Source organism: Nipponia nippon, unplaced genomic scaffold (assembly GCF_047370975.1).
Source record: "Nipponia nippon isolate SJK-2023a ecotype South Korea unplaced genomic scaffold, ASM4737097v1 scaffold_8, whole genome shotgun sequence".
Classification (NCBI taxonomy): domain Eukaryota; kingdom Metazoa; phylum Chordata; class Aves; order Pelecaniformes; family Threskiornithidae; genus Nipponia; species Nipponia nippon.
The window spans coordinates 1,234,342-1,260,803 of record NW_028262402.1 but is presented as its reverse complement, the minus strand read 5'-3'; the positions used below and the strand labels follow the sequence as shown (position 1 = coordinate 1,260,803).

At 42.4% G+C, this 26,462-nt stretch overlaps 1 protein-coding gene across 5 annotated transcripts in view; it reads right to left on the bottom strand.

Annotated features, from left to right (window-relative positions):
* The window catches only part of PALM2AKAP2 (PALM2 and AKAP2 fusion), a 277,020-nt gene that overhangs the window by 133,296 nt on the left and 117,262 nt on the right, over window positions 1-26,462 (bottom strand). For 2 of the 5 annotated variants that reach the window (XM_087741632.1, XM_087741633.1), the window contains exons 6-7: window positions 18,914-19,015; window positions 13,380-14,084 (exon numbers count right to left, since the gene is read on the bottom strand). In XM_087741632.1, the coding sequence (XP_087597758.1) occupies window positions 13,380-14,084; window positions 18,914-19,015 (807 nt within the window). Of the gene's footprint in view, window positions 1-5,261; window positions 14,085-18,913; window positions 19,016-26,462 lie in introns of those variants that run through there. The other 3 variants (XM_087741635.1, XM_087741636.1, XM_087741637.1) reach the window with 3 other exon arrangements.

The window sequence follows — 26,462 nt, the reverse complement described above, 5'->3', positions numbered from 1 at the left end:
ATAGCTGAAAATGACAGAAGAGATAAGAGGAAAATTAAGGCTGGAACTTGTGGGAGAGTCAAGTGCTTTTATGGTGGGTAATATTGGCACACGCCAGGTACCCCAGGCAGTGTAACTGGAACCTCAATCCTTGTTTGGCTCGTGCTGCTGTAAGCAGATTTGCTATTTGAAGTTCTGCTCACAGCAGAGCCCTTCCTGAAGGGAAGCTCTTGCTTGTGTGCCATTTTTTTTTCCTTATAAAAGACAAAACAATTGCTTCTCCAGTGCTGTCGATAACAGGTAGCGCACTTCTTCAGACTAAGCTGGGTGTGCTTTCTTTGGTAAAGGGATCAGAGTCTGTGCGCCCCTCCCTGATTTTCCCTTTCTGGGACTGGTTATTTACAGCCTGAAATCTCTCTGACACTCAGGGATCTATCTTTAAAAATATTATTGTATCAGAGAGGGTTTTTGAAATTAATTTCAATACTTTTCTATATTTCTAGTGCTTTGTGGCAAATTCTGCCCTGACTGACTTCCCATGCACTGGGCTGGCTCAGGGTGTAATGTCCTGATACTGAAAGCACATGTGGATTTTTTTCTAAGGTGCTTGGTGGGTCCGTTTGCAGTATTTGCAGCTGTTAAGATGCGAAAGTTGTCCTTTGACATCAGATTGGATTTAATCCCTTTTAGTCTACGGATTAGAGGAGGACCCTTCTTGGTGCTGGATGAGAGAAAAGAGTTGCTTTCCTTTTATTTCCCCTTTCAATTACAGCTTTTAAATACTCTGAACATAATTGTCTACAGCTTTCAGCCCTGATGTTTCCTGTGTAGGAACTGTAATGAGTACAGAAAATGGAGACAGATAGGCTACAGCCTCCATGGTAGGTCCTGGATTTGTTTATATTTGGCAAATGTTTGGCACATTGTGAAGATAAATCAGTAAAATAATCACAGTATTTCCAGCTCTGTGAATTCTAAATCCTGATGTATAAAATAAGTGAAGAAAATAAACAGTGTGTGATCTTTCAGTAGCGTTTCCATACATCTTATTATCATTTCCTCATTGTATTCAACAGTGCTTAAGAATAGTGCCAGTAGTCTCTTAAATACCACAGAAAAAGGGACCCGGAATATCACAGCTCTGCAGGGCTTGTATATGCAGCTAAAGCAAGTATTTTCCAGATTTCATCCTCAGTCAGGAAGCCCAGAAACTACTGTTTCTCTTCTTGTCTCTTTTAAATTATAGCAAAGGCTCTCTCCAATTTGCTTGACTCCATAAGCTGGAGATTCAAAAAGGACCGTAAATAACACTAGACTTGCAGCACAAGTTGTAGCAGCAAAAATGGGAATGACTTCTCTCATGGTAAGTTAAGGGCTGTTTTCTTTCCAGGCTGGTGTAAGTGGAAACTATCTATCTTGGTTAACTCTCCCAATTTACTAACCCCCTGATGACCTCCAGCTTCTGTAACAAAAAATCCAGACTGAAATAACAGCAGTAGAGAATTTCCAGATGTCAGCCCTGTTCTCACTGTGCAACTGCACGTGGTATTTAAAGAGCTTCATCACTTTACCCCATTTCCCTGGTAGCTTAACCATACCTAATAACATGAAATTGCCTAAAAGTTGCTCAGCAGAAGGAAGCATTTATTCTGTCTCACCACCAATTTTTCTATGAACCCCTGTTTCTCCAGTGCTAAAGATGCCTCTGTAACTTAGTGCAGTGTATTAAGGAGAAGCCTTTTACCATGTGATGAAAACTGAGCAGCACAACAATCTGTTTAAAAAATTGTTAGGCTTAAGTAATCTCATTTGCTTTAAATTGAACGATATATGTACCGCGCTCCAGCGAAATATAATGATTAAGACCTTCTGTTGGTATTAAACAGTTTCCTTCCTTTTAATTCATAAGATGCTTACAAACCACAATGCAATGCTGTCTAGAGGTAACCACACCGGCTAAAAAGCAGTACAGTCATTTTAGCATGGGGCTATGCGCAAGCAAATAGCCTCTTTCTCAGCAGGGCTAATTAGCTTAACCAGCTCCCCCCTGCCCCAAAAGCTACCATATTGCTGCCAGTGCTGGAGCAGACTCATCTATAGCCAGAGGGAATCTGTAGCCAGTGATGCATTACACACTATGGAAATATTCAAAAAGGAAGCTGAACTGGTTTGTCATGTATGAGAAAGTGACCCATTTTTGCATTCATCTTCTTTTTTCCCTCCACCTGTTCTTCTCCCTTTGTTCTCCCACCTACAAGCAACCAAATGTGCTACTGCTACATCCTTTTTTCCTAAATCCTGGCAAACTCATCATTCCCAGCAAAAGCCTGACCGCTGTGAATGGCTGGTTTTGATTGCAATGTAGCCTATTTTTTCTGGTTCGGCAGTGCTGTTGCAAGCAGAACCTCTCCAAAAACTGTAACAGTAAGAAGACATTTTGTGATGCTGTGTACCCAGAGTATGCCCCATGTTCTTGTAGTCTTGTGACAGACACTAACAGACACATCACCACAGCCCCATGAGGCAGGGTAGTGCTAATTATCCTAAATTACAGACGTAAAACTGGGATGAAAAAACTTGGACCCACATAGTTATTTAGTTCCCTACACTTCCCATCTAAATCAAGGGGATAATGTTGTCTCTACATACCTTTGTAGATCTGAAGATGAGGGACTTTTTGTGAGGTCATACTGAACCAGGCAGAGCAGCAGCAGTTAGAAATGATGTTTCCCAGGACCTGGACCAGCATCTTTATTAGTGCTTAGCAAGTCCAGAGAGCGAGTTTACACTGGGAGAAACTGCTATAAAATGCAGGAGCCAATTCCCTTCTTTCTGAGGCAACTAAGTCCCTAGGTTTGCAGGCCAGTGTCTGTGCAGCAGCACAGCTCCTCCCTACCCCTGATTTGGAGTGTCCCAATATGTCTCTCTGCCAGCTGATTATTCCTTCTATTCTTTTTTGGGTTATACTCTGGGAAGTCACCTTCTCCAAGTCTGATATAGCAAACTCTACTCCTTTGCAAATATCTACTTCCTTGTCTCATCTGAGAAGGTGGTTGCTCTCAACTAGACACTTGTGAGGAAGAAGCAGGTAGTTTTTCTATCATGGGTAAATGTGGATGACGTTTTGCACAGCTGTGCCATATTCTGTGGTTTTGTAACCTCCTTTAGGGACCAGCCTGTGTTTCCCCATGAACAGTTACAAAGGATTCATATGTGACTGTGCACAGTGGAATTTGAGCAGATCTTTTGCAGCAGATGGGGAATGCAAATGGAGGTCTTGGGACAGCAAAAATTATTATTAATTGCTTGTCCCGTTTTTATTATTTATCCCTACAGTTACTAATCTTAGAGGTTTCTTCCTGTAACCTCAAAAATATTGCAGTGAAACACAAAGTGTTGCTGAGTTGGTATGATTTTTAGGGGATCAAGGGCAGGTTGTGAGGGTCCTGCAGGAAAGTAAGGGTCTGTCTGAAAATTAGCTATTCCACTTTTACCCCCCAGACAAACTACTGAAACACCTCAAGTGTTGAATTTTCAGAGTAAGCGCCTATTTTCCTTCTGTTACCAGGATACAGAACTATTAAAATAAAGGAAAAAGAACAAAAACCCGGGAGGGCTGGCCTCCCACATGCTGAATGCGCCCTGACTCCGTTAAGTCATTGACCTCCAGGGAACCACTCCAGAAGAGTTTCAGGGGAGTGCCATGCTCTCTCACAAGCTGCTAAGCATTTTCTTTCTTCCTATATGCTATGAGGGTGAAAAACAAAAAGAAAAAAGCAATATAAAAATACACTTTTTTCCTAGAGATTTAAAAAGGGTAAATGCATGGAAATATTTTGTTTCTGAAACTTAGTAACAACAGCAATATCAAAATTGTCTAGTCTGGTTCTTGGTGTTTTCTCAGTTTTGTGCAGTGGAGGAGTTTTTAGCTGAAAACCTTCTCATGGCTATACAATTAAATGAGATGGAATGAAAATAAGAGCATGTCACAGGCCATGCTGTGCACCAACAAATGGAATATGTACTTGACGTGTCCAAGTGTCCAAGCACTAAATTAGTCGCACATGATAATGCCCTTGTTATTTCATGGTCTTCACACAGACACTTCTGCTAGCTCAGGGTCATGATCCTTCCTTTTGCCATGTTAACAACACCTTCTGCATTAGGAAGGTCTTTGCAAAACCAAAGAAATTTAAATAATTATGGCCACTTCTCTCAGCTGAATCGATTCTAGTCCTTCAGTGACACAATCATAGCAGTTCTCCAGTCATTCACAGAGTCTTCTAGGACAGACAAAATTAACTTTCTGTCACTCAAACACAAGTAGGAAAAAAAACAACTTGAAGCTCCACCTACTGCAAAACTTTCAGGACTAAATTACAAAGCAGCAAAGTAGGGCAGATGGCCATTTTCCCTTCTGTGACGCTATATCATACCATATTACAAAGGCTCAAATACATATGTGTGTGTGCATATGCATTTATCTGTATGGCTACTAGGTGAACGGAGCAGAGGGAGGGCACTTATGTAGCAATGAGCAATTTGTGGCGAGTTTCTTAAATGGCTGAGTTTAAGCTAAATTCTTAAATTTCTGAGAAGGAGGCTTATGATGCCCAGCTACGTTACCCATCCTATCACTGTTCTAAGCTCAGGTAAATATAACATCTTGGCAAAAAAACTACACAAGGGGTTTTTTTGGGTTTTTCTTTTTTTCTCTACAAGTCAGACTATGGCAAGATTCTTCCAGTCCTGAAATACAGAGGACACTGTCGGTGATAAGCCCTGGAAGAAAACTGCACACTGTTTATTTTGGCAGTCCTTAAATTCTTTAGTGATTATTTCTGGGAATTATATATGCCGTATGGAATACTTTCTTCAGTTAGGAAATAAATTGACCCAGGACATACTGCCTTGCTGACCAAAACCAATCCTTTATCTTCTGCAAATATGAGAAGATGCCATGTGATCCTAGAGCAAGAGGGTCCGCAATATGCTTGGCAAAGTATCACATGAGAAGGAAAGGGAGAAGATAAAAGAGACAGTAATAGGTACAATGAGTTAATATGTGTTGAAGCATCTAATAAAAATAACAGTCAGAGCAGCAGGGCATAGCAATGGAGGAAAGGAAAAAAAAAACAACCCAACTGTGGAGTTAGTACTTTAATTCTTTTAGTGAGAGAGGCAGCTCCAGTGCAGTACGTCCTTGAGATCACAGAGCACCTTGAAGAGTGGTAGTTAGAGAGAAACACAGTAAAAAGACACAGAAGTAGGCGCAGTGAAAAGGCAGATTTATTTACTAGTAATACTGTACAGAGGAAAAAAAAAAGAGAGAAGCCACAGTTACAGCATGGCTGTTGCTGGCAGTGTTCTTGGTTTTTTATTTTTTTGTATTCATTTTTTTAATCTGAAGAAAAAAACATAACAGTCAAAAAAGTACACTTCAGGTTACAAAGTACAGCAGCTATCCCCAGCAATTCTAACCCAGTGTTAGCACAGCAGTTTTTCCCCAACAAAATGGGATTTTATTTACATTAGCTCACAAAGAAAGTGGGAGACTAAAGCTTAAAAAAAATCTCAACCACAACCTACATTCACCATAAAAGCTGCATTTTACACAACATTTTCTTGAACCCCTATAAAGAGTCATTCATCTATGGAGTGAACAGTGAACGTAGTCGGGACGGGCAGGAAACCTTCAGAAATGTGTCCTTTGCCTTTGTCCTGACCTATTTTTGCTTGGCTACCTTTGCTGCACTCACATTCAGTGGCCACTGGAAAAGCAAAAAGCTTTCAAATGGATTTATCTTCTGTATCTGCCCCTAAGCAATGCCTACATCCATACTTGCAAAATAACAGGGACAAAATTTGAGCCCATCATCAGTAAAGCACTTTAATCATAGATATGGCTGATCTTGACATATCCTGAAGGCTATCCCTAACCAGCACAGTGCTTAAGTATGTGTTACACTTCAAGCAAGTGCTTAAGATTAGTGGAGCTTAAGCGCTACGTTCAATTGGGACTTTATATGGTTTCACAAAACCTTCTTTATTTTTGAGTTTGCGTCTCTCTGACCAGCACATTAACTTGGAGGGATACCAGTAGCTTCTTGGCAGCTAATTTTACTGAGAATGCCTTTGCATGCTGGATCAGTCTGTGGGGAAGTTCACATTTTCTTCTGGCTCCTTTACCCTGCCAGTAGCAACCTGACAATTAGGGGGTAGCTTGCCTTCTGCTCCTGTAAGTGGTTTCTGGATGCTGATATTTTATGCACTTGGGCATATCTAGCTCATATTGGCTTGGGGGGCTTAGTGCATTCCGACAGGAATGGGAAGAGAGAGAGCAGATTTACCTAAAAAGTAAGATTTTAGTGGAACCCACTGTTTGCACAACCTATGGGATGCCAGATGAATAGATAGGGAGAGTGCTCCTCTGGTATCAAATTTTCCCTAGGAATCTAGGAAAATCCAGGAAGATGTCCAAACGCTGAGGACAGGATATCATAATTTCCTTTTACTTGGGACTCATGCCAACAGGCCTGAAATGAGGTTTTTAACTCCAGTCTCTCTTTTCTTTCCCCTATCTTTGCTCATAGCAGACCACAAAAAGGGAAGCAGAGAGAGGGGGTAAAAAGGACCAGCTAAGCAACAGTGTTCAGAATGAGAGCAAGTACAGAGACAGGGGACAGGCAGAGTCTGGAGCAGACGCATGCAGAGGGAAAAATTTGGAAGAAAAACTTACACTGCCTCTTTTATGCTGTATTTTTGTGAAGGTATGGAATGCACCCCCACCCTCTTCAGGTACTGGGAGTTTTGAGAGTTTCTGGGGAGTGTTTGTCTACTTTAAAACACGGTCAGCAAGGAGACCATGCTCTAAACCCCTCTTTGCAGAAAAGTGCACCAGTTTCACACCACCATTTAAAAATCTATCTAATTAAAGGAATGAGAAGACACAGTTAAAGCAGCATAAGCCTTACTTGTAGCATATTGTTTAAAGACCAGACCCTATAAGCATTTGTGCATGTGTTTAAATTTCACTTATCTGGGTCATCCCAATTAAACTAAAAAGGGCTGCTTGGGTGCTTAATTTTATGCTCATGGGCAAGTCTTATAGACCTCCTGAATAGATTTGCAAGGTCTAAATTCAGGTACGAATCACAACCATACGAAGGCAAGTTAAAAATGTACAAATACACCCACACTGGTGGACTTGAGTTACTTAACTAATTCTAAAAAAATAATTAAGGTGGGTTTTTTTAAATTTTTCAATTTATAAAGTAGATTAATTCTTAAAACAAACCCCTAAATCCTCCTTTGAGAAGAATTTGGGAAAAAATTGCTGGAAAGCTTTGCAATACAATAATGGCAAAACCCCTCAAAATAAGAGAAGCTTTTACAAACTGGAGGAAGGGGCTCAGAATTCTCCACAAGTTTGGTCTTAAGAAAAATGGCCTATTCTTAATCCGCTGAACAGCCTAAATGGCATCACCGCAGGAAAAAAAAAGCTATAGATTTTTCAAGACCCTTTGAACCTGTGAGGAATAAGGCTCAGTTTTATAATGTTTTGATTTTAAATACAAGTGGGACATTTTTAAGAACTTCATGCACCTTTGTCACTATTTACAAGCTAAGTTATTATTATAAGTTTATATTACAAGTTGGATTTATATTCTCTTTGGATTAGATGACAATCCATTTATATTCTAAACTTAATAAATTCAGCCGTTTTATACAAGTTACTCTTTTACATACAAAAATTACAGTCCACATTTTTGTTGGATATTGTCATAGCCTGCGACCTCTGATTAAGCTCAGAACTAAAGTTTACTCTTGCTGCCCAGAAGGCTCATGAAACATAATCTGAGCAAATCCTAAACTTTCTAATAGACAGAGAGAACTGGTTGAAACGAGTGAGTTTAGAAAAAATAAAGACAGCATGTCTCAGCCTGTGGGAAAACCCTCTACGTTTTGTCTAAATGATCTTGTTCTACTCTTTCCAGTGGCACCATCTCTTGCATTTTGAAACCTCATGTTGGATAAAGTATGACAAAGTGAAAAAACATGTAGTTTTCCTATTTAGCCATACCTCTCTACTGAAAGTAGGTAGCTATTGCCTACCATGTTAGCTTTGTAGATAAAGAAGTTTGTTTAGCTATAGAAAGCTTAGATCCACCTTTTTCTGTGAAATAAATTCACTTATTTAGCTGTGTTCATAGCAGGTATATTGGATTCTACTCTTCTAACTTTACTCTTTAAAAAGTGTTGTGATCCTGCTTCCTGGAGAAAATTGTTGTTAGGTCTACAAAAGATCCCAAGAAGCTGGGCATTGTCATAAACGTATGAAAAAGTTTGAAAGCTCAATGTCATGGGTAGGATGATATTCAGAAACTCAATCCCTATTTAGGGTTTGTATCTCATTACAAAAATATTTATTCCTTAAAAAAATACACAAATGTAAAATACTACGTTTTCTATTATATCCCCACTTACTTTCCAAGTATGCCATTTGGATGTTGGACTAAATCAAAAGGTAGAACACCTTATATTTCTCTAGCAACTCTGTATGCTATCTTTCTGCTCCGATTAATTTATTGTATCTCTATAGTTTTAATCAGTAGTGAACTTACTTAGGTAGAATGGCAGGAGACTAATATATTAGTTGTCAGCGAAGTCCCACTTAATATTTGCTCATGAATGCCACTGCCGTGGTAGCAATGCTGACTCAGGACCTGATCCGACCAGATGCTAAGCACCATTTGGTTTTGTGTTTTTCTCAGCAGAAGTAGCAATGCTCAGAGTTAGCCTCTAAGATTACACCACCCTGGGCAAACTCAGCAGCGCATAAAATTGGTACAGGTACACAAATAACACCCAAACTACACCCTGTGTTAATCATTCATGCCCTGATCTTGCAGACACCTACACGCATTCCTCCTGTGAGTAGTCCTGTTGACTGAAATAGGTCTACACACAGCAGAATTAGGTGTATGCGTTTTTGTTTGCAGGGCTGAGGTCTTCTATTGCACTGGTAGAGGTACACTTCATGGAGAAGGGCTTGTGCACACTTCTCTTGCTGGGGATTGAAAGATAATGTTGTGTTTATACAGCTTTGGAATACAGCCTGCACATTTTGGAAAAAAATAATGAAAAGAAGGATACAAAACCAAGAAGAAAACCCAAGAGTGCTAAGGCAAACTGTCAAATGGCACATCATACCTACTTTGTCATTCATTTAGATAACATCACAAAGGCAGACCAGAGGAGTTCTGTAAACATATACCATACAGTACATCAGCCACGGGAAATTAAAAAAAGAAAACAACCCTGTAATTCTTTTCTTTCTGTATTGATGTTCTTGTAATTGAAAGAGATTGCCTAGCCACTAATCATAATGCTGTGTTTTTTGATTTGTATTTTTCTTCTGTTAAAAAAAAAAAGAAAGAGTGGAAGTAAAATGCAGTGGTTTGCAAAAGAAACAGTCCCTGAATGCAAATGAGGGACGACATGGAAAGTGGGTTCGTAGAAACTTAGAAAATACAAAATATAAAAAAGTTTCATAGGTTACTTTTACCCAGTCTAGGAAAAGATACACTGAAAAGAGGTTTTTTTTTTTTGTTTTTCTTACAAAAGTTAAGGCGAGCAGTTTGTTGTGGCAAAATGCTATTACTGAACCAGTTTCTGACTCTACTTTTTTGTATCCCCTCATGCTGAAATTGAAAATGTACGTGTGATGGCATAAGTTAAACAGACAGGGAGTTTGCTTAAAACAATACAAAAAAACCCTCCCGTAATGATCATTACCAGAATTTCTCTCTGCTTGACTGTAGAGCAGACCTCTTCCTTCGCGCCTGATTGTGCATGAATTTCCACAGGCAGCTTCCTATCCGAGGGTGAAGGGAAAACTGACCCCTTCGAAGCCCAAAGCAGCCCTGGAAAACCGGTTTACATTCATCAGCTTAGGCTAATGCATTTGAATTCCTGTGTGACTTGGCTTCAGGCTAATGGCTAGAAGGGACACACTGATGCCCAGGCATGGCTGCTGCCCTTGCGGAGGAGGATGATTGGAGTAAACGTGTTTCATCCGATGTAGCTAAGGCCCTGTAAGTTCAGACCGATTTGCTCCTGTTTCGCATTTTTCCTGACCTCAGACGTGGAACTGCCTTTGACCCGTAAAGACAAACCCTATGCAGACAAACCTTTAGCTTTTCTGGATCTTTTGGGGCCCACTAACCATGGAGTTCATATGGACACATAAAAAACACTGGCCTTCCTAGGCACTCAATATTAGCTACAAGTACTGAGCAGTAGGTATTTGGCAGGTTTAAGGTTTAAGGCTTGTGCTCTACTTCTAACCACTAAAGGGCCACTTCTGGACTCTTGTGTGCCACCATCTCCCTGCCATGTTGTGCCTCAGACATTGCAGTGGTCTCAGACACGTTCTGGTCCCAGCCTCAGCAAGCATCTCCCAAAGCTGGCCGCTGAGGGAGTCATCCCCAAAATGCTGAGTCTGTGTTGAACCAGGTCATCTGACAGGGCAGCACATGGCTGAAGAGATGCATGGACAGAGCGGGTTAGGGTAAAGATGACACCCCAAATTTCCCAAGCAGAGGGCTTTGGGAAACAATGTCCATAGGGGAGAGGAGCAGCAAGGGAATAAGATTGGGCTGGGAAGACACTGGGAGGCCAGGGTGGCCGTGAAGGCGGCATCATACCTGGAGAGGAAAGGGTGGTAAGCAATGAGACAACCAGCCAGACCAGGAGGAGATGTCTGGAAGATTTGTTTTTGAGTGTTACTGGTGAGGTGAACAGGCCCCAGAGTGAGAGAACTATTGCAAAGCGCGCCTGGCTCCCGTGGTGCTCATGGGGTAGGGGCGAGAGGGAAAGGGCTTCACCCCTTGTGTTGCAGTGCTTTGGGGTTCTAAACGTGCCTGGGGACAGCCTTGCCAGGCCTCCGTGTGGTTGAAAACTCAGGGTCTCATTTTCAGAAATGTTGAGATTTGTAAATGCTTAGCGTTTCTGGGAAAAAAAGAAAAAAACCACACAACCCAACCAAAAAAACCCAAAACGCAGGTTGCTAGTTTCCAACAAACAGCCACCAGGCATTGTTGCAATGTGGGGCTCTGTGGCTGTTCCCCTCTTTGATAAAACTTAACCACCTAAGCCTGAGTCAAGGGATGATGTGCAGAGCTTCTGTGGGTGAGTTTGGTCCTTCTCCCATCCAAAAGCCCCCAGTGGGAAGTGGAGGGAGTGTGTAGAAATCTATTAAATCCGGCCACTGCAGCAGATATGGAGGCCAGCAAAATTTCTGCAGGTGTCATACGGATGTGGCTGCCTTTTCCTACTCTCCGCTTGCTTTTTTTCTGTCACCTGAGCAGTGGTGAGAAGTTACATTGACCAGCTCCATACTGATGGCTGAGTGACCTAACACAGGAACTACCTTTTGCTTTTTTTTTGTGTGTATGTTTTCAGTGTGCCTCATATTACCACCCCTGTGAACAAGTGTCTTTTTTACTGGCACAGAAAGAAAAGAGTACAGAGCAAGAACTCTGTTTAATCGGATGCTCTGAACTAACAATTAATGCAGTAAAAGCACCATCCAAGAAAGAACAGAAATATCATAGGAACCACCTCAGACTGAAAAGAGGCTTTTTGTTGTTTTCTTCCCTTCTTTCTTTTTTTTTTTTTTTTTTACTTTTTAATTTTGTTTTTCAGTTGCTGTTATTGATTTTTAAAGTCTGATAGCTCCAAAGACACTTCAAAATAATCTTCAGTACTTTTTAACACTATCAGAAAATATAAACCCTGATTTTTAATCTCACTGCTGTAGTTATAAATCCAGACTAACTCCACTAGAGTGAGTGAAGCTACACTTCAGCAAAACCAGTGTGAGACAAGAATCAGGCTCATAATATCTTGCTGTGAAAAAGCTGGCTGCTTTTTCATTGTAGTTAGAAGAATCAAAGGACCAAGAAACAAAGAAACATCTACTGATTTTGGATGCCTTTGCCTTTTTACATTTTCACCTTGAGTTGTTTTTAACAGGTCTGATTTTCAGAGGGCAGATGAAGAAAAATTTACTGGAAATCAGGCCTCTTTGAAGTGTTTCACACCATAAAATGAAGCATCCAAAACCACCAGCAGTTTTTGAAAATTGCGGCTGTACGTTATTCTCCCGAAACAGCTGCTCCAACAAAACTCTGGTGGGCCTCCATGGGAGTTTTACCTGGATGAGCAGGGCAGGATCAGACCCATCACCTGTCATTATGTAGGTGCACTGGAGGTATACTCTATGAGAAATTACACTTCCCTAAGAGTTACAGAATAAAACTCTGGCCCTGCCTCCATTCCCAGCACTGAGAATTCCGTCACTGATTCCAACGGGAACAGGGTCAGACTGTGAGAGAAGTTCATTTATATTCTAAGGAAATAGAAAGCAATATCTCTCATCTACTGGAGTTCAGCGGGAATACTTCATGTATAAACATTGGCAGAGTTACTGAAAGGCAAGTAATTAGATCAGTGACTCCATTTCAGTTGGTGTGACAGCTGCATCTTTTTCATGTCAAGTTAATTTCAACTGTAATTTGGGGAGATGAAGCACACATACAATACTGTAATCTGGAAGATTTATATAAGGCAAAATCATCATTCATACATTTTCTAGAAAGAATAATTAAGGTCCACTTTTGGTATCACCAATAAGCAGAAATGGCTGATGGATTTTTCTGACACCGCAAACTAAACTGGAAAGTTACTATAAAACAGAACTATGCAAACTTTTTGGGAAAGACTTGTCTGAGTTTTAGCAAATTAAAACAGTAAAATGATCTAAGCCTTCACCCAAGAAATAAAAAATAGGATCTATAAAATAATGTTTAAATGTGATTTTTCTTAAAAAAGAGAAGCAACATTTTTTTAAGGCTCTCATATCTGGCTGCTGTGAAACTCAGACTCCCACAAAATCCTAGGAATCTGATCAAGCCTGCCAGATATCCAAAGAAAAATGTAAAAAGTGTTTTCATTATATATATATATATATAATATATATATATAAATGAAATAAATATGAAAGTTGTTCAATTTCCCATTTATCTCTCACTCTGCAATATTAAGGGAAAAAAAAACAACAAAAAAAAAAAGAAGCAAAACCACCCCCAGCCCCTCCCCAAATGCCAAATAGTACATCTGATGGAAAAATAACCATGCGTTCCTCTTCCTGAAGAACTAGAAAGCAAAGCAACCCAACTGCAAGGCAATGGAGGCATTTACTTCCAGTTCACAGTATTGCAGTTAGAAGTACAGTGAGGTCTAGGTAAGTGATGGAGCAGGAGCTGCCCGGAGCGGGGAAGGAGGAAGTGTTCACATGACAATACAGCATTGACAGCGCTTTTTCTTTTGTGTACCTGGGGCAGCTTCCAAGGGCAGGCTCTCTTCCTTCCCCTCGGGAGAGGAGGGCTCTGTCGTGTCCGACAGGGGCCTGCCAGAGACCAGCTCTGCGGCGTTCCCATCCATGGTGGAGACGTCTGTCACTGTCTTCTCCCGCAATGACTTCTCGTCGTCTTCGTCAATCAGGACCAGCTCTGCCTTGATGGTCTCATCATAGCCCAGCACTTTCTTTGTCTCCTCTTCATCATCAATGTTCTGGTAGCCCATAAATATCATTGTCACTGGCTGATCTGCGCTGGCCTCCAGGGCTTCGCCACTGCAGGGTTTATCTTGGGGCTGAGGATTCACAGCATGCCCTTTGCTGGGTTTGTGTACCATTTCCAGCTTTGCCTCCTTGAAGAGCATTTGCTCCTTCATATGGCTAAGGTTTCCATCGGCTACTGCATTTCTGTCTGACACAGTCATTATTTCATACCCTCCTTTTACATTTGATTGTCCAGCTTTTTGCATAAGTTCATCTACGTCCTTTGAGCTTAATTTATGTACTCCATTTTCTACTACTGTGCCACCAGAGTGAACCTCATAGACTACCTTGGTACCATCATCATAGACTTTGAATCCTCTTTGATGGGCCTCATCTGGGCCAACAGGTGAAGCAGAGACAATCTTGGTCTCTCCTGTCTGTTTGTCTTTCTCCACATTAATTTCCATGGTGCACAAAGCTTGAATGAAAACAAGAGAGGAAGTGCATGTTACAACAAAAAAAGCCAGTGAATGGTTAATTGCCAAACAGACAAAGAAAACTACAGTGCCCCTTTTCCTACCTCCTGCTTCTAAAGGGCCAAGCGTTCTACGTTAGAGGTGGGACGCAACACTGTGGACAAAGATAGTTATTACACTACAGCTTTTTATGCAGCTGGAGGCTAGGCATACCTGTGTCAAACAGGACCTAGTCTTCCAGCTCATGCTGTGTGGAGCTGTCTCTGATCAATTAAGAGCGCCAAGAGCACTTGGGTTAGGTGTAATTTAGACAAAGGCAGGTGACAGCATGCAGGTTGCCCTCCACCTTTCAATTGTGAACTTGCCTCAAAATTCAGCGAGAAACTCATCTCCAGGAACCTCTCTACTCTCTTTTCCTTCTCTGCCATCAAACTGCCAGTTAGCTGGTAACAAGTTTTGTTTGCTGCAAGTAACACCCAGACTGTTTTATTATCAATGCTTGTTCTTGCTTAACTCTTCCATCCGTAGCATTCAAAACATTTTAGAGAGGTGAAGAAACATTGTTTACCCCTGTTCTACAGGTGGAAAAACTAAATCACACAGGAATGGGATAATTCCTCCCACAGACGCATGGCAGGGCATGTCTCTCAGCTTCCACACCAAGGCATCAACAGTGATCTTTGCTTGCAGGTTAAGAGAATGTACAGAATGGCCAAGAAGTGCTTCCTCATTTATTTGAATTAGGCCCTAAGCACCATTGCCAAAGTTGAAGAAAAAAGTAATAATGAACTGATTTTCAAAGCATCATGAAACAACAGGTAAAAACATGCATGTGAGGGATGCTGGTTTAGAACAGCACAGAAGCTTTTCTAGCAGTTAAGAAGGACGCAGTAACAAGATGAAAATTGTAGAGACCACACAGTAGGAATAACAGGCAGTCTACACCACTCTAACACCCATTTAGAGATATGATGGCATCTCACTAGACCACTTTTCAAAGAAAAGTGTGCAAAGGTCTCACAGATTTTCCAGAAGTGGTCACCTGTTTAAGCATTCCTTGTATGCAGATGAAGACATTTTGGCTCCTGGACAGACATCCACAGACACTTAATTACAAATTACCACAGGCAGTGACGAATGTTCGTGAAACTTATGGTGACCATTTCCACCAATGAACTTCAATGGTATAATCGTGATTTGTCTTTCTGGGGACACCACAAACTGACGTGTTGGCTTTTTTTCCTGACTTATTTTCAAGAGAGTACAGAATGTCCTTGCCCCAAAACCCAATGTAGCTTGGTATGCTTGTATTTAAAAAATCACGAATATAAAAGAGTTACTCTTGCTTTCATATATTCCCTCAGTCTTATTATTCACACACAGCAGAATTTTTTTTTCTGCATCCTTAAAGCAAAGTGTTTCATCAGCAGTAGGAAGTTTATCATGACGTGTATCATGACTCTCCCTATAGCTCTAGACAGAAAATTAATGTATTGTGGAATGAATCCATGCTGGCCCCCCCAGGCGGTCTTCTCTGGCCTCCAGGAGTACAGTCTGGTAGGCAGCCCAGCCAAATGGGGGTCTGGCCATCTATGTGCTGTGTGCATCTGCTCAGACCTTGGTCGGCCCTGGAAAGGCTGGTTAGGCCAAGTGCAACATTGCATAGACACCTGCATGGGGCTGGAGGATGAAGGTGCCGGTGGGCGAAGGAGCATTGCTACCGCTGAGAGTGAAGTGTTGCTGAAGGCTGGAGTGGGCTGCAGAAGCAGGGATCTTGCCTTGGCCATTGCAAGCTAGGGGAATATCCCTAATGACTCTGTTTTACCACTGCTTTGGGAGGTTTATGGACTAGTTGTGTCCATAGCTGTCATGACCCTGAGCACAGGATGCCCATTGTCACAACGAAGTAGGGATATCAGTTTTCTGATCCCCGTTCCTGTGCTGGAGTTTTCATGCCTGGCCATCCCACAGCAGCCTCAGCAGCCAGGAGGAGGCTGCAGGGCTGAGAGCTGGGCTCTGCTCCAAGGTGTGGAGCAGGAGACTGAGAGGTAGCCGGTATAGACTGATAATGGGAGATTTAGGCTGGAAATAAGGAAAAACACTGTTGCCCCAAGGCCAGTAGCAGCTAAGCCCTGGAGCAGGTTGCTCCCAGAAGCTGTGGCAGACTGCACCATGGTGCAGCTCGGAGAGCAGCTGGCATGGATCACTTGCTTGGGACTGTTGCAGCCCAGGAGCTGGTGGGCAAGTGTTCTTCAAGTATCATGCAAGTAACTCTGTCCTGAAGCCTTTAATCCACCTTATAGGGGTAATGAAACAAAAAGACGCAGGTGCTACCACTAACACTGGAATTTTCTCCCTTCTACATGCAGTTTCTTGAGTCGGGGTGAGCGGTAGGAGGAAAAGAAGAGGAATTCTATTTATTGGCTTGGCTCCCAGGCCTTGGGTGAGTGGGCTCTGAACATCACTTGACCTCGCCAGGGCTGCTCAAGCAGATACTGTTCAACAACTGCAAACATTACAGAGGTAAAAGTAGGGGTTGGCTAGCGTATGGTACAGATGCTAAAAGTGACACGCTGGCAGGATTTTGAGTGGCAGCCAGCTGAACTGAAGCAAAGCTGAACTATGAGGGAGCAACAGCACATCCGGAAAATCATCTCTGATGGGCAGAAGTTCCTGATTTGTCCTGAGAAGCACAGCCCTGCAGAGAGGGCCCTGCCAGCCCACCGACTGGCCACCTGCTACCTGCTTGGTGAGACGCAGCATCCTCAGCTCCCCTGGGGCTCCTGTGCTTCTCCTTTTCTTTGAACAATAAAAATATTATCTAGGGCATGACTTTACTGAAAAGGCTGCTGATGTTCCTGTGAAATAGTTGAGTACCATGTATTGCATATATTTTTAGTGCAGAAGAGGGTGCAATCTGTCAGACCCTCCCTGTTTTAATGAACAAATTTCATTCAGTAGTGTGCATTAAAAGAAGGCTTGTATAATGGGTCTGAAGTAAGAAGCAGATAGGGAAAACCTGATAGTTAAATCACATGGACCTAGCCATATTTAAGAAGAGTTGCAAGATACATCTTTTTATCTATGGTATGGAGTATTGATAAGTAACAATGTCCTACTTACTAGGAAGACTTTGGGCAACAAGTTCTAGCACTGCTTGGAAGACTGTGTCCTACTGTCTGATCTGATCTAGCAAGTTAACAGGTATGGTCCTTGTGTATTTTATGTTTGGCTAATTTGCTTAAGCATTTGCCACTGTCAACATTTTCTTTTCATTTCTTCTACTATGATTTCAGCAGCAGTGTTTTTAAGATACTGACATAACATGCAGTTTATGACCTGCCCCAGGGATGACATTAAAGCTACTTGTGCAAGTAAATGCATAAATATACGCAAGTTTCTTAGAAAGCTGTTCACTAGTGAAATGCACTGCTGTGGGAGAAGTGAATAACAGAACCTAGCTTATCTGCCTGTACGCATAATGTTTCTTCTCTGCAGGAAAACCTAGCAGCCCAGCTTGTCAAACTAGCTGAAAATCGAACTAGTGTTGATTTCTAAAATGTCTTTATTTAACAAGAACTTATTTACTGCAAAATGTGCTCTATTAATACAATGCAAAACTATCTCACAATAGAGTTGAAACTGAAAGCAGTACTTGAAGATGACAGCCTGTATTCACAAGTACAAGTTTTCTGCATGAGCTTTAATTACAGTGTAATATGGTGCAGTGCTTCACGACAACAAGATCCCAACGTGCAGACAAAAGGATCTGGCTTCTGCCTGTTACGTGGATTCAGAGGCTGTTCTTTAACAAAAAAATCTTAGTAGGCTTTGAGCTTGTTTTAAGATGGATGCTCACAGTCCACCTTTGAGCACATATGCTGGTGCCTTTTCTTTAAGCTATTGCACACACACGATACTCTTATAAGGACTAGATGAACAAGGCTTCTCGGTCATTTGAAGAATGAAAGAAATTATTGTATTCTTGGTGTTGACAAAATGGCACAAAACACACAGGGAAAAGCTTGCTTTTAAGACAGATCAGGGTAAGCACTGGTGAAAGGGAAGCTTTTGGAATGGCTTGCAACAGGACCTCTGAACAAAATGACATATCCTGTAGCTGTGTGGAGTGTCTTAGCTGCAGACATTAATCTGCTATGCTTGTTAACCCATTCTTCACGTAAGCCACCTTTCATTCCCACTCCTTGTGACACCTCTTAAGTAGCCACCAGCAATTTGGTCTTGAGATAGGGAATACATTGTTTAGAAAAGAAGGATCTTGAAAATAAGAAAAACATACAGCTTTTAACAATCATGTTGTTACATTTAAGACACATAACCTGAAAAATAAGTGTTAGAAAAATCTGTGTATGACTCCAAGCACAAAACATGCTGTAATTCTCCCCGTCCTTTCCCCAAGAAGAAAGAATAATATACAAATTAATATAAAATGACATAAAAGTTTGAAGCACGTATGGGGTCTTGTGAATGCCTGTCTGTCTCATCCATCTTAATGGGAATTGCATGGGTATAACTGAGGAGGCAAGACCTTGGCCTAAATACCATGTATTTGTATCAGCAGAGATGGAAAGAACTGAATGTTTCCATGTTAAAAAATTGGACACATTTCCTATGCTACTTGTATGTGGTTCAACTATATTGTTTTGAGAGTACTCATTGCTGCTCAAAAAGCCTTGACTTATTTACAAAATACAAATCAAGTGGCATTTCCTGGCATTTAAATGATATTGGGACACCATTAAGGTAACATAACAAAAAAAGTTCATGGCTACTGGACTGATATTATCATACTTTGCTCCTTGAGACTTACCAGCTACTCTGCTTGCTCCGTCCCGCCCAGGAACTGGCTCTGCTGTTCGTGAATAGAGGGTTGGGAGTTCAGGGATCTGGGAGTAAATGTAATTTACTGCATCTGGTGTCAGAGAACAGGAAACAGTTAGATTTGTGCTATGAGCCCCAGTGGCTTCATTGCTTAGACAGCAGACTGTTGTCAGCCCCGACAATAGTCACTGGAGCTTTGTACTAGATAATTGGATCAAAGCAAACAAAGTGCAAAGTCACTGTCGTGTGATTGGTGTTCAATAGACTAGCTGAGGCAGGAGGGAATGGGTCCAGATGACTCAAACCTTATGTCAGTTGAACACATAAAATTATTTGTCAGGAGGTTCTGGATTTATCAAGTCCGTGACCTTTAAAACAGGGGAGGCAGAGAGAGGGAAGGTAAGGAACAAACCTAACATGCTACCCAGAATACATGACATTTCAAATAGAGATATAAAAGCCTAAAAATGCTAGTGTTGACTGAATGGGATGAAAGGCCAGCTTTTTTGCACTGGTTGTTTCCAACATTATCAAACCGGCATTTGGCTTTTTGTTCTTAAAGCTGAAAGTTAGATAATAATGAAATCATGCATAGATACTGATCGGGTGTCCACTGTGACCTTCACAAGGTATTCATCACCTGCCAGGTCTGCAGTGCCATCATTCATTAACAAACCCTGAACTAGTAGAAAGGTGTCTTAAAGGACTGACTTGTTTTACATTTGAGCTTATGGTTGTTTAGCATAAGCTAAAAATGTTCTTCAGATGAGACATTAAAGAAATTTACAAATATTTAGCAGAAGATGTTTTGTGGCTGGGTTAAATAAAACTAGATAGCGTATCTCGTTCTGCTAGCATTCAGTGGCTGAGCTAAAAGTAGAGCTCAGAGGAGAGTTGTGCAAATAACTGACTTACAGTTCAGGTGCCAAACCAAAATGAAAAAGAAAAAAAAATTACATGCTTTCTTATCAACTGGAAATATTTTCAGTTTTGTATGGAAATGGTTAAATTTCTGTTCAAACATAAGATCCTATCTGGTGTGAAACAGAGCATTCTTTTTCCTCAAAGGGTACTTTGCTGTTTATAATTTAAGTTGTTGAACCCTTGGTATGGCGTGGTCCATGTGTCAGGGTAGGAGGCAGAATCTGCCTTCCTTGGTGCCTCTTCTTGTTATAAGCAGGTGAGATAGGAAGACGAGTGCAGACCATAAAAGTGAACTCGTGACAGGAGAGAAAATGAAATGTCCTGTTTTACTGCAGCTGGTGAAGGGAGATCCTTTCATCTCATTCCCTATGGACAAACACCCATCCCAGGAAAAACCCCTACACCGGGTGGCATCCTCAGCAAAGACATGATGTGCTACATCTAATCCCAAAGTCTGCTCCTTTGGCAGGAAAATTGGGCCTGGTATTAGTGAAATGGTTTTGCTGTCCTAACATCGTGCAGTGGCTACCAGCGCTGCTGGGTGCAGGAAGATACTAATCGCAGTCACCAAGAAGACACTCCATCCCTCCATGGGGCACTGTAGGTGACTCAGGTAAGGAGGTCCCCTTTCCCCATTCCTGTGTCAGAGGAGGATGGCACAGAGGCACAGTGTAAATTCATTCCAGAAAGACAGGAAGTTAGTATGTAAGTTCAGTTTGTAACAGATGAATTTGAAAAAAACTCAGCCAGGGAAATATTATTTTATTGCATACTTCAGTGGATAAATGACAGTCTTGGGAAATGGGCTTTTATATTTTCAATGCATACTGTTTCCTCAAAGTTTTTTTATTTTTAGCAGTAGAGCCTAGGAGAAATAATTGTTTAGGACACAGATGACTGACAAATGGCCAGCAACAGCTACTTTCTTTTGGAGGGTTTCTTGCCTCTGATGAGAAATTGGTACAATGCTTGGTGTTGTTATTCTAGGAAATATCACCACCAAATGAGCAGGCCATTATTGAAAACTGAAGTAATTTCTCAGAAGAAAGAAGCAGGGACTGTGTTTCTGGGTGAGAATAAGAAGGCACTTTGTGTTCTGGATACGGTAGAAATTTAGTAGAGTGTACTACTGGGACAGTAGTTTCAGTACACACTCATCCAGCGACTTGAGTGACAGACCTATCTGTCCACACGTGGGTGTAATCAGTGCAGATTTGTGTTGCTTAACTAATCATCCTTACTTCTTTTGCAGTCCATGAGAATAAATAGGCACAGTAAGTGTACAGTTCTTATCCCAGGGCGCTGCAGGAGGCAAAATCCTTTGCAAGTGTTTGTTTTTTCCCAGTGCCTGTACAGGGAACTGAGCTAACCATGTTGGCAGCTACCATTGCTGACGTCTAGTAGTAAGCAAGATCAGTTGTACAGCTTGATGGTGAAACTTTCACTTTGATGCTGTACATGCCTGTGGACCTTAGTAAGTTGGGGGTTTTTTGCCTCCTGTGTTGGGAGACAATATGTAGGTAAGTGTTAGGTGTTGTTAATATTGACTCAGTTTAGAAACTTCTCTGGATGTTACTTAGAATAAAATATTTAAAAGCTAGCTTCAGGGCTCCTGACAATCTCTCATGATTGTCCTCAGAAGGGAACGCTGTGGTGCAGTGGTGGGGGTAGGATTCTCCTGTATTTTCTTCTGAAGCAAGTGGTGGTGCTACATGTCAGAAATGGGGTATTTGACTAGAAGAAGTTGGGGCTTGGATGATTCTGCCAGTTCCTGTGTCATACCCCCCAAATGAAACAAACATGCTCATTTCCCTTTATCTCACTGGCAACAAGGTCTGTTTCATTTAGCACCTTTAAAAAGGATATAAGAGATCAATTTTACAAGGAGCAGATGAGACTCAAATGAACATTTCATTTGCATGAGAAGTAAGACAGAACATAAATTAGAGCATTTGAACTGACTGCATTCAGTATCTTTATTTCAACCTTTTATGAGTTATTAATATCTAAGGATGCCATAAAACATGTCCTGCGGCTTTTTGTACTACTTACAACAACCTGTGTTTTAGGACTATGGCACACTTCCATATTACTAGACAGACAAGTGCTTGGGAAAACATATGGGGCCAGGCAATTCTTCAAGGGTGCTTACACAAAACCAAGCCTTCAGAACTGCTCAGAATAGCTCCCATGCAGATTATCTTTAAAAAGTCTGACTACCACAAAAATTAGTGCCTAAGGTCTTCTGCAAATACTGGCTCCCAGGGCAGGGCTGTTCCACCTGCAAAGCCCTCTGGAGCTCCATGGAGCTACATCAGATGCAACAGAGATTATGACCTTCCCACCATGTTTGTAAGACCATGAACGGAGGTTTAAGCAGGAAGCTTGGCTAATAGCTGAATAGCCTGTCTCTGACTTAGTGATCATGCTTTAAACTAACGAACTTGGGGGGTAGGGTCCACAGCTGACACCTGTATATCCATAAGCAACAGGGTGGATGAGCGCACCTACCAGAGCAGTAAGGAATGCTCTCCAACCCTTTCCAAAGGCAAGAACCCTAAGTTCAGCCACCTCAAGTGCATGTATACCAATGTATGTAATCTGAGCAACAAGCAGGAGGAACTAGAGCTCCGTGCCCAGTCTGAGAGAGGTCATAGATATCACAGAAACTTGGTGGGAAAACTCACATGATGGGAAGACCACAATGGATGGCAACAAATGCTTTCAGAAAGATAGGAAGGGAAGAAGAAGAGGTGGAGTTGCACTTTATGTGAAAGAGAAATTTGAGTGTATAGAGGACGGCTCTGGAGACCATGCCAGTTCTATTGAATGAATGCCTTTGGATCAAGATTAGAGGGATCATCACCAAGGGGGGTCTTATGTTAGGTATGTTACTGACCTCCCAATCAGGATGATGAAACCACCAAAACCTTACTTTGGCTCCTCAAGGAAGTCTTGGGCCAACAGAATCTGTTCCTCATGGGTGGCTTTCAATTACCCAGACATTTGTTGGGAAAAAAAACATAGTGGTGCACTGTGTCCACCAGGTTCCTGGAATACGTTGAGGACTGCTTCCTGCTACAGAGGCTGGATATGCTGACTAGGAGCAGCACATTGCTAGATTTATTACTCACAAATCAGGAAGATTTACTTGACAACATAACTACCAAAGATAGCCTTGGATACAGTGACCACAACATTGAGGAGTTTAAGATCCTGCTGAGCACACTGAAGACCAGTAGTAGGACAAAGACCCCAAATTTTAGAAGAGCCATCTTCAGTATGCTCCATGGGAAACATCCATGGAGGTCAAAGGAGCTTGTGAGTGCTGAGAGTTATTCAAGAATTGCCTGCTGAAAGCACAAGAATGGTCCATCCTCTACAAGGGAAAGGAAGAAGGCTGAACAAAAGACCATCCTGACTTAACAATAGGCTTTTAGGTGTAATTAAAAGCAAAAAAGAAGTATACTGGCAGCCAAATAGCCATCAAGGACTACAAGAATCTTGCTAGAACATGCAGAGATGCAATCAGGAAAGCTAAGGCTCAGCTAGAAGTGAAATTGGCCAAAGATCTCATGTACAACCAGAAAGGGTTCTTCAGATTTGTGAGCAATACGCAGAAGCACAGGGAAGATATAGGTCCATTACTAAACAGGGCAGGGAAACTAGTCACTAACAATGCTGACAAGGCAGAGCTTCTCAGTACCTTCTTTGCCTCTGTCTTTACTGGTGTAGCTGGACCCCAGATCACAAGATCAAACAGCTATGACAGCTCATGTGTTGACCCACCAGTACTGGAGGAAGGACTGGTCTGTGGCCTCTTGCAAGGGCTCAACCCACATAAATCCATGGGTCTGGTCAGAATCCATCCCAGGGTGTTAAGAGAAGTGGCTGACACTGTTGCAAGGTGACTGCCTATAATATTTGTTATATGGAGTCAAATCCAGTTGGCGGCTGGTCATGAGTGGTGTTCCCCAGGGCTCAGTACTGGGAGCAGTCCTGTTCAACATCTTCATTGATGATCTGGATGAGGGGATCGAGTACACCTTCAGTAAGTTTGCAGATGACACCAAGTTGGGTGGAAGTGTCGATCTGCTGGAGGGTAGGAAGGCCCTACAGAGGGACCTGGACAGGCTGGACCAATGGGCCAGGGCCAGCTGCATGAGATTCAATAAGGCTAAGTGCCGGGTCCTGCACTTGGGTCACAACAACCCCATGCAACGCTACAGGTTGGGGGAGGAGTGGCTGGAGAGCTGCCTGGCAGAAAAGGACCTGGGGGTGTTGGTTGACAGCCGCCTGAACATGATCCAGCAGTGTGCTCAGGTGGCCAAGAGGGCCAATGGCATCCTGGCCTGTATCAGGAATAGTGGGGCCAGCAGGACCAGGGAGGTGATAGTGCCCCTGTACTCAGCACTGGTGAGGCTGCACCTTGAGTACTGTGTTCAGTTTTGGGCCCCTCACTCCAAGAAGGACATGGAGGTGCTGGAGCGTGTCCAGAGGAGGGCAACGAAGTTGGTGAAGGGTCTAGAGCACATGGCTTATGAGGAGCGGCTGAGGGAACTGGGGTTGTTTAGCCTGGAGAAGAGGAGGCTGAGGAGAGACGTTATTGCTCTCTACAACTACCTGAAAGGAGGTTGTAGCCAGGTGGGGGTCGGTCTCTTCTCCCTAGTTACAAGTGACAGCACGAGAGAAAACGGCTTCAAGCTGCGCTAGGGGAGGTTTAGGTTAGATATTAGGAAAAACTTCTTCACCAAAAGGGTGGTCAAGCATTGGAAGAGGCTGCCCAGGGAAGTGGTTGAGTCTCCATCCCTGGAGGTATTCAAAGAACGGATAGATACGGTGCTTGAAGACATGGTATAGATGGACTTGGCAGTGACAGGTTGACGGTTGGACTCGATGATCTTAAGGGTCTTTTCCAACCTTGACGATTCTATGATTCTATGATTTGAAAGTCATGGAGATCAGGGGATGTCCCTGATGACTGGAAGAGGGAAGATGTCATACCTGTCTACAGGAAGGGACCAAAAGAGGACCCAGGAAACTAGAGGCCTGTTACTCTTACTTCATTCCCTGGGAAAGTGATGGAATGAGTCCTCCTAGAAACTATTACAAACCAAATGAAGCAGGTGATTGGGAAAAGCCAGCACAGATGGCAAATCATGACAGACTAACCTGATCACCTTCTATGACAAAATAACATCTTCTGTGGACATGGGGAGAGCAAAGCATTTGACACTGGTTCCTGCAGCCTTCTCCTGGACAAACTGGCAAGATACAGATTGGATAGATGGTCTGTGAGGTGGGTAGGAAATCGACTAACAGGCTGCACTCAAAGGTTGGTGATCAATGGTTTTTACTCAGGTGGCCAGAGGTGCTGTAATTGTGGCAGCCATACACGCAGATAAAATTAAAAAGTTACTTAAAATCCTACAACTGAAAAACTGTTGCTGATGAGTTTTTACAGGACACATGGAAAGCACTCTACAAAGATCTGTACTTGACTCCTCTGAGGACATGCTTGTCTGTTTTGCTGTTTGGCTGCACAGCTGATCAAGATCAGAGGAGAGAAAAGCAGAAGAGTCACTAAGCAATGTGCTGGGAACTAAACAATGCAGGCCAGGTTTCCAGAGCCACAGCTTTGCCAAATATATGCTAATACACGCCAAATTCAAACAGAGGTTTGTGCAAACTGTACTGTTACTGTAATTGTGGCTTCTGTATGTTGGCTGAAGTACAGTCATAGAATCATAGAACAGTTTGGGTTGGAAGGGACCTTTAAAGGCCATTTAGTCCAATCCCTCTGCAATGAGCAGGAACATCTTCAACTAGATCAGGCTGCTCAGAGCCCCATCCAACCTGACCTTGAATATTTCCAGGGATGGGGCATCTACCACTTCTCTGGGCAACCTGTGCCAGTGTTTCACCACCCTCATTGTAAAAAATTTCTTCCTTATATCTAGTCTAAATCTACCTTCTTTTAGTTTGAAACTGTCACCCCTTGTCCTATTGCAACAGGCCCTACTAAAAAGTCTGTCCCCATCTTTCCTGTAGGCCCCCTTTAAGTACTGAAAGGCCACAATAAGGTCTCCCCACAGCCTTCTCGTCTCCAGGTTGAGCAACCCCAACTTTCAGCCTTTCCTCCTAGCAGAGGTGCTCCATCCCTCTGATAATTTTTGTGGCCCTCCTCTGGACCTGCTCCAACAGGTCCATGTCTTTCCTCTGCTGAGAACTCCAGAGCTGGGCGCAGTACTCCAGGTGGGGTCTCACCAGAGTGGACTAGAGGTGCAGAATCACCTCCCTCAACTTGCTGGCCATGCTTCTTTTGATGCAGCCCGGGATACGGTTGACTTTCTGGGCTGCAGGCACATATTTCCACCTTATAAGTAGCAGCATGTAGCTTGCATTCAGATGGCCAAAGACTGCAGAGGACAAATTTGCCCCTAAGGCAGCTTCAGCAGTCAAGGGAGTTATATCAGATCTTAATGTGACTTTTATTTTATATATACATTGAGCCATAAACATATGCACACACAGAGTAAGACCTTTCTCATTGCTCATGATGTGCATGAAGCATAGCACTACAGCATGCTTGGTTTTGACTGCAGACCTGAGCA